The sequence below is a fragment of the Etheostoma cragini genome, chromosome 21 (genome assembly GCF_013103735.1).
Source record: "Etheostoma cragini isolate CJK2018 chromosome 21, CSU_Ecrag_1.0, whole genome shotgun sequence".
Lineage (NCBI taxonomy): Eukaryota > Metazoa > Chordata > Actinopteri > Perciformes > Percidae > Etheostoma > Etheostoma cragini.
The window spans coordinates 17,148,108-17,161,617 of record NC_048427.1 but is presented as its reverse complement, the minus strand read 5'-3'; the positions used below and the strand labels follow the sequence as shown (position 1 = coordinate 17,161,617).

General features: G+C 38.5%; 2 protein-coding genes across 3 annotated transcripts in view; both read left to right on the top strand.

Annotated features, from left to right (window-relative positions):
- Window positions 1-3,363, top strand: part of ube2d1b (ubiquitin-conjugating enzyme E2D 1b) — a 7,024-nt gene extending 3,661 nt beyond the window's left edge. The window contains exons 4-7 of the mRNA XM_034860157.1: window positions 493-570; window positions 1,308-1,413; window positions 3,100-3,193; window positions 3,313-3,363. Coding sequence (XP_034716048.1) covers window positions 493-570; window positions 1,308-1,413; window positions 3,100-3,193; window positions 3,313-3,358 — 324 coding nt within the window. The 3' untranslated portion in view covers window positions 3,359-3,363. The remainder of the gene's footprint in view (window positions 1-492; window positions 571-1,307; window positions 1,414-3,099; window positions 3,194-3,312) is intronic.
- A 2,205-nt stretch (window positions 3,364-5,568) lies between these two features.
- On the top strand, window positions 5,569-10,159 carry tfam (transcription factor A, mitochondrial). Of its 2 annotated transcripts, XM_034860149.1 has the most exons (8): window positions 5,569-5,856; window positions 6,278-6,420; window positions 6,591-6,661; window positions 6,847-6,996; window positions 7,302-7,397; window positions 8,863-8,919; window positions 9,047-9,359; window positions 9,395-10,159. In XM_034860149.1, the coding sequence occupies exons 1-7, from the start codon at window positions 5,771-5,773 to the stop codon at window positions 9,326-9,328; spliced, it is 885 nt and encodes a 294-aa protein (XP_034716040.1). In that variant the 5' UTR covers window positions 5,569-5,770; the 3' UTR covers window positions 9,329-9,359; window positions 9,395-10,159. The 2 variants fall into 2 exon arrangements, with proteins under 2 accessions (XP_034716040.1, XP_034716039.1); XM_034860148.1 differs by having other exon boundaries at window positions 9,047-10,159.
- Window positions 10,160-13,510: the final 3,351 nt, after the last annotated feature.

The following is a 13,510-nucleotide window of genomic DNA, read 5'->3' as shown; positions in this document are numbered from 1 at the left end:
TGGGCCGAGGCGAGCCGAGGCGGGCCGAGGCGAGCCGAGGCAAGCTGTTACCAGCAGTGGAAAAACGCCATTAGTAGCTATCGGGACTTGTTGTTTGACATAGGCCTTTAAGACCACAGTGGGGATTTCATTAGTCCACTTTTGAACTTCCTTTCAATAGTTTTGCAACTCCTTGTATTACTTTGGCTCAATTTTTACCAAATGCCAGATGTCAATATGGGAGTGCTATTCTATTCTAGTTGTGTGTTTATAGTCTAAATAGTTCACCTTGCTGGTTATTGCTTTCTGCTGCTGCAAAGCCTTAATTTCCAATGGAGAGTAACGCTTAAATCAAATCATAAATCATAAATCAAATCATAAATCATCCAAATAATTCAAAGAGAGTTTTAGCTTTTGAAGGTGTCATGTGCTTATTGTCAGTTAAGGGGTACTAGCTGAATTCTGTGTGTAAACGTTTTACTGACAGTAGTGTTTCACATGTCTTTGTATCAGGGTGACAGTCCTTACCAAGGAGGAGTTTTCTTTCTCACAATCCACTTCCCCACCGACTACCCGTTTAAGCCACCGAAGGTATGAGCTGGTTTGCTTGCTGGCATACTGTGGAATTTATTGTGGTTGTTGTGCAATCAGAAAACCCATCTCATGTCTCATAAATGATGTAAGGAATAATAGCTGACAATTCCGTGATTGTTATGGATGCCTGTTCTCAAGAACAAGCAGTTGGTGGATATTTCACAATCCATTACAATCACAATCATGAAACATACAATCTTAGAGGGTATTATTAAGCTTTGTACCAAGGCCTCTTGCCAACCACATGCCATATATTAACAAATAAGTATATAATACTTGCTAAAATTTAACTAATTTTAATCTTGCTTTTTTGATTGAAATCATACTATATAGTTTCTGAGCCTCTGAATCCCTGTCATTTGCATTACTCAGCAACTTAAACAAGGGGGCTAGGGTTCCTAAAAACTACATCCTGATTCTTAGCAGGTTTAGAGTATGCACACTGTTCTCCCAGACAGTGCAGAGTTTTACTTTCAGTTTGTGTTTGTAATTCTGCACCCAACCGCCACAACAGATTACTACCAGAAAAAGAGAAAAACAAATAGGCAGTATACTTTACTTTTTGCTGTTTGAAATGATTGGATAGTGCTGTAAGGTCAGTACTGTAAGCAGCACTAGAGACACATTTTAAACTGAACCTCCTGTACCAAGATAAACACTAGTACAGTAACTGAAAGTGCATCTTCTCTGCTCACACAACCCTGTGTGACTGTTCTTTTTTTTCTTTTTTACAGGTAGCATTCACAACTAAGATTTATCACCCGAATATAAACAGCAATGGGAGTATCTGTTTAGACATTCTACGGTCACAGTGGTCTCCAGCACTAACGGTGTCTAAAGGTATTTACAGCCTCCTGTTGCTATCACTGTTCCAACTGTAACTGAAACAGCAACTCCACTGTCATTATTTTTGATCTTATGTCAGTTTTTCATGTTTTCTGTATCTTAATTGCACCATTTGTTTGAATACACCCAATAATGGCTGCGAAGTCACTCTATGAAGTGACCATTGACGCATACTACAATTTAATGAGTTTAAATCTGAAATTATGTCAAATTTCATTATACTTTTTTCACCAGCGGTTAGCAGTCAAAGTTCCAATGTCTTGATGCTCTTAGGATGCTTTTATCTAGACCTGAGTGTGTGTGCGTGCGTGCGTGCGTGCGTGTGTGTGTGTATATATGTGTATATATATATATATATATATATATGTGTATGTATATATACAGTGGGGTTTGAAAGTTTGGCCACACCAGGTAAACATTTGTATTAATGTGCATAAAGTTGCAAAGAAATAATGGAAAAATCTCCAAAAGGCATCAATGATAGATTAGACATTCGTATAATATGTCACAAAAAAGTTAGATTTTAATTCCATTGTTTACACTTTCAAAATAACAGAAAACAAAAAAATGGCATCTGCAAAAGTTTGGGCACCCTGCAGAGTTAATACGTTATACTGCAATACAAATTTTTATCTGGGGTGCCCAAACTTTTGAACCCCACTGTATATATGTATGTATGTAGATATATATGTGTGTGTGTGTGTGTTTGTGTGTGTGTTTGTGTGTGTGTGTGTGTGTGTATTTATATTTAGTGTAAATAAAATATAGTTAGCTAAATATGGCTATATTCAGGGTGACCAATAACACACACAGCTAATGAACAATTCTAAAACCATCTCAGATCACATTTTCACTCACCGTGACCCCTACTTTTCATAACAACACATTATTTAAGTATTCCTTCTGGCTGTACACTTAACATGAGCAGGTAAGTTCATATTCTAAACATGTTCAACACGGGATGGAACTTCAAAGCTAACATAACAAACTGATGATCACAAGTAAACTCAGCTTTTGCTTTTTCAAATCTTATGCTGTTGCATTATGTAAAATGCTGTTGCAGGCAGTGGGTCTAATTGCTAGCTAACCACTGCTAAGAAAAAAATCCAGCAAATAGATGGCAACTTAGGAGAGGACATTGTGGAACAGGTGATTTAAACGTTACCGCTCGTATTGGAATGGAGCGTTATACAATGCCACATACCTGGAAAAGCTTTCAAACTGTAAAGTGAACACAGAGGGTCAATATCTGGGACCTGATGAACAGCAAATTAAAATTCAGTGTCCATGACACTATTTTCCAAGCTACTGTAGCTGTCCGTATTCTACGGGACCTTCAGGAGCGCGGTTTCAATGGGAAATCAAGGCTTTCATCTCTGTTTTTCACTCTGCCTGAGGAGAAAATGCTGTACTCGCTCTTTATCGATGTCAATCTGAGAACTACTCTTTTCCTTGATCAACAAGATACCTGTCATAGACTCTTCAGTGCACAGATGTCACAATGTTTGCTTCTTGTTTCTCTTGTGGAAATAATGAATGAATGCAAACCTTCCCCTCCCACTTCCCAGTCAATGCTGACACAGAAGTCATCGCTCCTGGTGACTACAAGTAGAGATATATTCTTTATCTACATGTTAACTAATGTGCCCTTTTTTTTTTTTAAATTCCTTTTTATTCCAGTTTTATTGTCCATATGTTCATTGCTTTGTGATCCGAACCCAGACGACCCCTTAGTTCCAGACATAGCACACATGTACAAGAACGACAAAGACAAGTGAGTACACACGCAGGCTCGGGTGCCGCTTTATTCTCCATTAACATCAACATCAGGTCAGGACATGTGCGTACTGGCTATCACCAACTTACTTCACTCTCTTCTTTTTTGCTCCTCAGATACAACAAATTAGCAAAAGATTGGACCCAAAAGTATGCCATGTGAAGAAATAGAAAGATGAAGAAAAACATGCTGACAACTTTTCCTCTTTTTTTTTATGTCACAACACACTGTAAATTATAGTATGGAATGATTAAGTAATCTTAGGTAATTTTCCTTCAAACAACTGTTATTAACATGATTATTAATCTGAGACCATGCCATACATTCTTTGTTTTTTATATGGAAGCAGATGGTTTTACTTTGAGCAGAAGGGAAATAGTAACTACTGTCATTTCATAGATACCGTGATATTTCCAGGTTTGTTTTTGTATCAATTAAAGTTTATTTATGAGTTTATTACAAATTGCTTCAAAGCATTTTTCATTTAGGAAGTAAAACTAGTGGATTGTAGGTCATAAATCCCAACGTATGCCATTCAGCAGTAAGCCTTTTTATTTTTTTTATTTTTTATTTTTTTAAACTAGCAGAGTAGAATAGCATACATGTTAGACAAGCTGCTCCATAACTGGACATACCCAGGTTCAGTCCCTGCTGCGGTCATTAGCAGCCAGCAAGGAGACACAGTGAACCATGGAAATGTGGAAGCGTGAACGCCAAATATGTTAGCCCCTTATTCTGACACATTTTCAGTGGGTGATGGAGTTTTTTTTAAATATATTTTTATATATATATATATATATATATATATACTTCTTTTGCATCTTGTAGCAGACCAAGTGGAATGAAACAATGTACTGTTGCAATTTCCCTGAAAATGGGAGCAATTATAAGTCAAGTCACATAGTACTGTCTTCCTTTTTATTGTAATTGTTATTAATTGTATAGTATTAATTTTTTATTTTATTTAGAGTTATCACAATGTAAATCTGTCATTAAAAGTATGTACTCTTTTCCCCTGAGATTAGCAATGATGTTGGGTTTTTGGTTGGATTTACACAGGCACAAAAATCTGATTTCTAACCATGGAACCTGTACCTAAGGTTTAATGTGTTCATCTGTTCGACCTCCAGTCTGTCTGTATATCAATCTATGTTATAGAAATGTTAAAAATCCAATTTTCTGTTCCTGTGTAAGCAGTCTCACTGCTTTGAGGCCTGTGTGGCATATTTTGTACTGAATTAAAGAATGGTACAGTTTTTACCATGAGTTTATGGTTTTTATCAGAATGTTGATTGAACAATGTTGATCTGTGGCAGGCAGTTTGCATTTTGCAATCTTGTTGTGTTGACATGGTCTAATTTAGTGGTCACATTGTTTTGTATTACTATGGGTATGTCAGTTGTAATTACTACCTAGTCTATGGTAGTTTTTACCATTTTATATTGAATAACTAAAAGAGCACAATGGCCCAATTTAATGGTAAATGGGAGAAAGCCTCCTGTCAACACAGTGAGTACAGAGATTGTTTATTTGCAATAAAGATAGCCTATTCATTAGTGACAAGTGATTTATGTGACATTCAATGTCCCCATTTTCTTGGGCGTAAGGGTTTAACATTGTGAGGTAGATTAAGCTGAGTTGATGAATGATTTATTTTTACATTTGTTTTACAATTAACTTGGCCGCTACAGTTACAATTAACTGACACTGGGGCCTCATGGTCCTGTATGGAGATTGTTTGTGTTAGTTTTATTAATTGCAATAATAGCGGACGCACAATAAAGGCTAAACAGATACATAGGCTTCAAACTTAAGGTGGCTCCTTCATTTTTGCCCAGATTCCTGTGGGTTCATCCAGTCCTTAAAGTGATCTCATACCTGCTTAAAAAAAAATAGAATATTCCTGGATTAAGTTAAATTATAGGCTATATTTTTAGCATATGAGAAGATACCCTTCCTCACTATATAAGATAAGATATTTTGCAACTGCATATGGACAGAACTGTCGTTTGTAACACTTAATAGTCTAAATCACAATCCAATCCATAGACGGTTAATATGAATATGAATAATAATAATATCAATATATATACAGTCTATGAATCCAAAAGACGTTTCTGTCAACAATGTAGCAACCAGTGAACACATCCACATGACAATGGCGCCCTCTGTTGGCTACAGATTTTATTGGAAGAAAATGCATCCGGTCTACTGTAAGCATGTCTCAATGTGTAGTGCACAAGGATAATCTCTATGTAGTGCAAGAAAACCTAAAAATAATTTAACCCAGCTATTTTAGTTAAAACTTCCGCTTCTGCAGGTTGAAAAAACCGAACATGACTTATGGGGAAACGGAAGTGGAACTAGGCTGCTTCTGTCTTTGACCTTTACCCACAATCCACCGGGGGAGACTAAAGGCGCCTTTCGCAGCCCATGCATGTCAACAAGGAGGAGGAGAAGAGGCTTCAATTAGAAAAATCTAATGCGTGAATAAAACAACACGCTGGTTTTGTGGGACAATACGCGTGTCTTCCATTTCTCAGTTTAACGTCCTTTACGTCAGTTCACTCCGATATGGCTCCGTTCAGCTTAATGACAGCAAGTGCTAGCTGGTTGGCTAAGTCCTTCAGTGTTCTCTCCTGCACAAGCACTCTGGCAAGGTAGCTAACCTAAAGTTACTTTACAGTACTAGCTAACGTTAGCTGAAGTTAGGGTCTTGTGGTAGAGCACTGTTAGCAAGCTAGTTTTAGCTTGCTCTTTTGGCAGTCCGTATAACGTTAACGTTGCTGTAACGTTACGTTTTTATCATTAAAAGGACTTAAATGAAATTGTGGTGTGGAACGGAAAGCATTAGTTAGTATTAGGATGTGATAAGTAAGAGTTAAGTACTTCATGACCCTCAGTCAACTAGGTGAACGTTATTGCTAAACGTGCTCTAATTGTTCTTGTGTTAATTTCAACTACTTTTTGAGATTATTATTTGTATATTATAATTGAGTATGTACCACCATAAATCAATAAAATATTATCTTATCATTATTTATTTATGTGTGTGTGTCTGTGTGTCTGTGCATGCTGTAGGTGCACCAGTGTCCCCCCACCTGCATACATCAACTCAGTGAAATGGCTGTCCTCTCAGGCCAGCGGGCCCCCAAAGAGACCTCTAAACGGATACATGAGATATGTTCTGCAGGAGCAGCCAGTCATGACCAGACACAACCCAGGTAAATCTGCAACTCTTGATACTTCTACAGAAGGCATACCAAGTTATTGATTTCATAAACTCGATGCAATGGCTTGGCAGTAACAACTTGTGGTGCAATAAGTGGGTAAATAAAGGACTCAAATGCTCAACTTCTGTCATCAATGATCATCATGTAATTGTTCCTCACAGAATTCAAATCAGTGGATATCATCAGGAGAATCGCCCAGCAGTGGAGAACTTTGAGCCCTGAACAGAAACAGGTATTTCCGCCGTTTACTTGTTATACAGTATAAACTCGATGCCTTTTCAAGTTTTTAAAATGGCCTTGAGTTTTTAATTTGTAGAAAAAGGCAGTGGTCACACGTGGCAAATTATCTCTGTGATACTTATTAATTGTAAAACACATACAGATTTATCTTGTTTTTTTTTCTCTTTACCCTTGTAGCCTTTCCAGGAAGCCTCTGTACGGGCCAGGGAGCAGTTTAAGGTGGACCTCCAGCGCTACCAGGCCCAGCTGACCCCAGCACAGGTCCAGCAACAAGCCCTGGAGAAGAGGCAGAGGATGGCCAAGAGGAAAGCCATCCGCAAAAAGAGGGTAAGAGAGATAGTAGATAGAGATAGATGATCGTTTATGTGCTCTTTGAAACGCGTCTTAAGACTTGATATTCAAACTTATCTTAAATGACAGTATTTTGTCCTGTGGCACACTGGCTCCCACACAGTTACATTACATTGCAGGGTGCACACAACCAGAGGTATGTATGTAGGGCTCACCATGGGAGTGACACATGAACTGGAAGAGCCCCAATCAGTAATCTGTGTACCTTATTACATCAACTGGTGTCGTCATGTTGGTGAACAACACATGTGCCTTCTCTTGTGCGCTCGTGTGTCATCCAGGAGTTGACCAACCTGGGGAAACCCAAGCGTCCTCGCTCGCCGTTCAACATATTCATGTCGGAGCACTTTGAGGAGGCCAGAGGAACCACCACACAGGTCAGTAACCTCAGCACCGTGACTCGACGTTAAACGGGTGGGTTCAGATTGCGAGAAAAAGATGTGATACATGATAACGTTGTTAAATATCGTGACAACGATATTACTTGCGATGAATTAACAGATAATAAAATGTGCTCAGTTCTGCATTTAAGCTGCTTCCGGTATTCTTCTACAATAGAACAAATAACTTGTAAAATTTAAACTAAATTTAATAGTAAATTGACAATAACCGGCACCACAAAAAAAGAATAGCAGTTACACTTTAACGTGCAGTTTTCTACTGATATTTTCTTCCTACTAACACAAAACATCTCATGGTATCTAGTGCGATATGTGGCAACATTTTGCGATATATATCACCAGTTGATATCTCGATGACGATAAAAAACTACATATTTTGCAGCCCTATTTTTTATATTTATTGGATAGGGGCACACTTGAAACATTGACTGTACAACTAGCTGATGTAGCATCGGTGACGTTACCCATTGGTTTGTGGAGTGCCGTTTTGAAGCCTCACATTTGGCGATACAGCATCCCCATCTTGTTTGTTTTTTGCAACCAGCAATTTTTGAGGAGATGGGTGTAGCTGGGGAGTATGACGCAGCCGACCCAGTTTTATATATGGTCGCAATGGCGCTGCGCTAAACTAAACGCTCAAGGGGGAAAGACACTCACTAACGGTAGGTAGCTAGCTTGGTTGGCCTTACGTTGAGCACGACATTTTTAAGCAACCATTTAGCCACGCCCCTAAAGCATCCCCTGCTTTATCGTCAATTTGAATACAATGGCGTTTTTACCATTAATGGCATCTGCTCGACTCGGTCGCGGCGCCCCGTCCTCCTTTTTTCCACTGCAGATTAGTACCGCCTCATGTGTGAGGCGAGCTGTGGCTGGTCACCATAGCAGGAAGCTGCTGTGTCCTGATGCAACACACACACGCATAGAACCTCATAGGTGTGTCTTTTGATTCGACTGTTGCCACAGCCAGAAGACACATTTAGTTTCACAAGAAGCTGGAGGCAGGACTTTTTATGTAATGGAAAACCAAAAAAGTTGAGTTGAGGAGGTGGAAAAACGCCATAAATTATCCGGTATCGGGAAGTGGGGGCCGCAGCTCCAGCAGGGGCCCCCAAACTTCCCTTTCCCGAGCCAACAAATGGGACCATAGTTTACAAAATGTACATCCAGCTTGAAAAAAAGACATGAAACTAGCGATTGAAAATGTTTACTGATGTATGAAAACCAAGTGAGAAGTACGGTCATTTTTCCATTGACTAGAGAAAAAGGCTTCTTTTTGCATCCAGTGGAGTCGCCCCCTGTTGGAAGTTAGACAAAATGCAGGTTAACGAGTGGGATTCACGTTTTTAATGGATACGTGTGATTATATGCTTGTATCGCAAAATTCCCATGGGTTGTCATAGTCATTGATATAATGTGTCTGCCAATGCTGTTCATTTAGGCAAAGATGAAGTCGCTTATGGAGGACTGGAGGAAACTGTTCAGTCATCAGAAGCAGGTTGGCCAAACAATCATTTCAAATTCTCTATTGTTATAGGTACTAGGCTTTCATGCCGCTGCACATGACAACAATAAATTCTGTGTTGTGTGCAGTATTCGGATCATTTGTTTATTCTACATCTCAGGTCTACACTCAGCTGGCCGAGGACGACAAAATTCGCTATAAAAACGAGATGAAGTCGTGGGAAGACCACATGATGGATATCGGACGAGAAGACCTGATCCGAGAGCAGACCCTGTCTACCAAGAAAAAACCTGCTGCCAAAACTGTAGCGGCCAAGAAAGGAGTGAAGAAGGTTAAAGCCAAAGCAGTGAAGAAGGCCACTGCCACAGCAAAGTCAAAAACAACTGGGAAGACAACAAAAAGTAGCTCTGCCAAAACGGTCCGGACTACCAAGAAGACATAAGATGTGATTATCTTCACATTTTGAGTAGAGGGGGAAAAAAAAGGGTTCATGATAACTGAAAACACAAGTTCTGATGACCCAGGGCTGTGCTTGGTTTTTCCCCTCAAACTTAAAAGTCATGTGGTCTTTCTTCTTAGGTTCAACAGGGCAAATCTTTTTACAGCGTTCAGACAGATCAAGATAACTTTACATTAACCTTATAATCACCTTTTGTTCTGTGAAAACTACAGCAAATAATACAATTCACAAGGAGCAATGTGATCCTATTGTCGCTTAGTACAAACACACACCCTGGCTTTGATTGATTGGTTAAATCCATCTAAACGATGTAAAGGGGGATTGTTCCAAGCTAAGAAAGTGAGTTAGTTGATGAAATGTAATGTTTTCAGAAGCTCAGACATTTGATTTGTGTTAAAGTGATTATAGGAGGCACAGATACTAAGGTTAAAAGGTTTCATTGCCCTGAGTGTGACCACAATTTGTTTTAGGGGAAAATAAGGATTACTGTTGTCCCCAAAATCTAGAATGACAGCCGTCTTATCCTTGTCAAAGTGTATGTCACCCCCCGGCACCACTGCTTCTAAAAACCAGACAGTATCCTGGTTCCCATGAACGCAACCTGACTGAATTTGTTGAGTTGTTGCTGTTGTTAGCAAAACATTGTACTGTCTCAGACGCAGCCTCAAACTGTGAAATACTGCTATTTGTCATTTATGGCAAAAGTAACATTATTGACTGACGTTTTGGTTTTCTAAACACCAGAAGTTCCAAATTATGCATTGTTCCAGTTGATCTTTATAAGAGATGCTTTTTGTTCGGTTAACTGCTGTACGAAAATAGCTGTTGATAATAAAATAAGCTTTTTTTCCCCACAGCACTGTCATCCAAATGATTATGTTTTGGTGGCATAAAGAATCTATCCACCTGCAAAATACTAGTTCTGATTTCACCGTATGAATTTAATCATATGCAGCTCAGTTGTGTCACAAAACAACATTTTATGTGGAAATTCAGCCAATATCTGTTAATTATTCTAAAATCCAAATTTTTCATCTTTGTAATGAAACACCCTGTTACATTTCAGTATGGACAGTTTATTTTGCTTATAGAATTGTATTTAGTGCTACCATTTTGAGACCGCTTTGCCGCATGTTTTCTTTGTATTGTGTTTTCACTGAATAAAAATGTGCATACACGTTTCTACAAAATGACCTTTTATGGTGCCTAAAACATTACTAGAAAACAAGCATGTTAAGAAGAACACACAGTACAAACACAGGGCCCGTTCTCTGTACTATGGGAGCCTTAAAGGCCAAACATGCTAATTTTCAGCTTCATAACAGTACCTTGAGTTTCTACTAGAACATGAAATGTTCCAAATTGTGTGTGAATATACCTGGATTCAGCCCACCAATATAGATTAAGGAGAGGGTCTGTTCAATAGCAAGTTCAGTTTTAGAGACTTTCCAGGTGGTTCTCTTGGCGAGACTAAAATTATGGAGCGCCCTGGTAGTTCTGGTCCTTAACACAGTGGCCCGGGTTTGAGTCCGACCCGCGGCCCTTTGCTGGATGTCATTCCCCCTCTTGTCTCTCCCCTTTACTGTCTTCAGTGTCCTGTCGAATAAAGGCCAAAAAACTTAAGTTATTCGCATGTAGTTAATGTAATTTGAGTTACCACCGGACAATGTCGAGTGTTAGCTTTTTCTTCCGTTTTTGTCCCTTTTTTCAACACTTTTGAAACATTTATAAATGTGTCTCTTTTTTTGACGTTTTCAACAATACGTAACATTACGTTATTTTTGGAATTTATGGTCAATAAACCTCATTTATGGTACAATATACCTAATGTTTGACTTAGGAAAGCAGAAATTATGAATTTAGGCTCAAATTAAAGGAAATACTGGAATATGTCAACTTGTGCTCAATACTATTCCAAAACCGCTTCAATTTTTTCAAATGCTATAAAATTGAATAAGACCCCCCAAAATTAATGAAAGTGGAGATTTGTATTTGCCAAATCCAAAGATCAATCATGTTATTTTGAGTAATTACAATTGGGTAGTTAAAAAAAAAACATTGATACATGAAAACGGGTCAATTTGACCCAAGGATAACATGAGAGTTAAATACCACTTGAGCATTAAAAGTACTTTAAAAATCCCTTTTTAAAGTACATTTAGAACAGATCATGCGATTAACTGCAATTACATATTTTTAATCAATTGACAGCTCTAGTTTTTCGTGATTTATACAGTAATGCTAGAAAACACCTTTTTCACCTGGTGTTCCAATTCGCCCTAAAGAATCCAATCCCATATGGACACATCAGATCCGATCAGTCAGGCAAAATTGGGAGGTGGTCTAGGTACTATACTGTCACTGTCCCGGGCTACTTTAAGGACCGCCCACTCTAATGTACACGGAACTACTTACTCATTCAAAGTATTTCCACGTCCCAGAAACCACTGAGAGTAACTTGTGTGTTTTGGATGTTATCGTCATTCACAGAAATTCAGTTAGAAGCAACAATACTAAGAGCTGAACACACAGAGACTTTTAAAAACCTATTTTTCTCCTGCAAAGGTCCCAGTGGCCTTTTTTTTGGTTCATAAAATGTTCATGTTACACACATGACGACGTTGCATCGAGAAAAGTAAGGTCCTTCGACACAGACGGCGCTTTTCATTAACAGGGATATTTCACAGATTATTGTGAAGCTTTGTATCAGTAGAAACCCCGGTATTTTGAATGACTGTGCTGACCTCCCTCATGTCCCCCTGAGACCAGATTTCTCTGTATTTTTTATGTGGAAAAAAGACTCAGATGACACTGATCGGAGAATATGTAGGAAACCTTACTACCTGTGATGGGAATAACAGCATTGCTTGTTTCAGTAACGTGTGACGTAATTGATTACTCTGGCGTTTGAATACCTGGAGCTGGATGTTCTACCAAGAAGACCCGGAGCGCTGCGGTCTTGACGTCACAGAGGCCTTGCTGTACTCAGGAGTTTGTACAAAGATCTTAAAAGAAAGAGTGTGATATTTCAGGAAAACAGTTTCTGGCGTCAGTCTACATGTTCAACTGTTAAACTAACTAGTACTTCCTGGGGAAACACTACCTTACCTTAACTCATCTCTGGATCACTTACCTAAAGAGAACCATGGAAAAATCCCTTAAAAAGTAAAAAGGGCCACCTGGACGTCTCTCTCTGGAGTCCAACCAGAGACTCTTAGGAGGCCTGCTTGGTCGGACAGACAATTGAACACAACATCATTGTTAACCTCCCTATGTGTAAAACAATATGCCTTTCTTTATAAAGTACAAATTCCCTACTGTGTCTGTGTCCCGCCTTGTGGGAGCTGACAATGTGTCTTCATCAGCATCCTGTAAGGGAAATGTAAAACATTTAGTCTTTTATTCTTTAATCCATTATGAACCATCTGTGGAGTTTTAAGAGAATTTACAGTTGTATGGTCTGTCATAGCAGGCTGTATCGGACAGATTACACCATATGTAACTCGTAGAAGATGATTATAAGTGTCCAGCAAGATTCAAATTTAGTTCTAATAATATCAAAATTTCCCTTAAAAATAACTCAGTTGAGTTGACTTACAATAGATTGTTATGTCTATAGAAGAAATAAAAATCAGTTACAAAGATTTATCCCACTATAGAAACCCATTGTGCCAAGTTGTGTCTTTGATGATAGGTATAGTTATCTCACAAAAGGATGAATGTGCATATTATTTGAATCTCTGTAGGACTGGTGCTGGATCCCCTTCTGTTTTTCAAGCTTCAGCCTTTTCTATTAGCTATAATGGGGGTACAATTTTTCCATTTGTAAATGCATTTAATGTAACTTTCAAAGAAACTATTAAATATATAGAGTTTCGGGATGGCTGAAAAGTTCTGAAACTTCCACTACACTCACAATTGCTTGAAATAAAACTATACCTCTCTGATGTAATGTATATTTTTATATTTCATCTTCAGTTGCTGCCAAGTGCGTTTTGTGCCCGCCAGGTTTGAACAGTCTAAAGATAAAGATGTGAATGCACACTAATAGATAGAGATAATTTACTCATCCCAAAGGAAATTAAGGAATATAATGCTGTATAAGCAAAATATTCAAGATAGAACTAAATTCTTTTTTAAATTAATACTCACGTATTGACTCAG

Bases quoted from the DNA above. Each gene is read 5' to 3' on its own strand.
- tfam (XM_034860149.1), top strand. From the start codon at position 5,771: ATGGCTCCGTTCAGCTTAATGACAGCAAGTGCTAGCTGGTTGGCTAAG. The intron at 5,857-6,277 runs GTAGCTAACCTA...TGCATGCTGTAG, and splicing joins TGCACAAGCACTCTGGCAAG to GTGCACCAGTGTCCCCCCAC. The intron at 7,398-8,862 runs GTCAGTAACCTC...CTGTTCATTTAG, and splicing joins CCAGAGGAACCACCACACAG to GCAAAGATGAAGTCGCTTAT.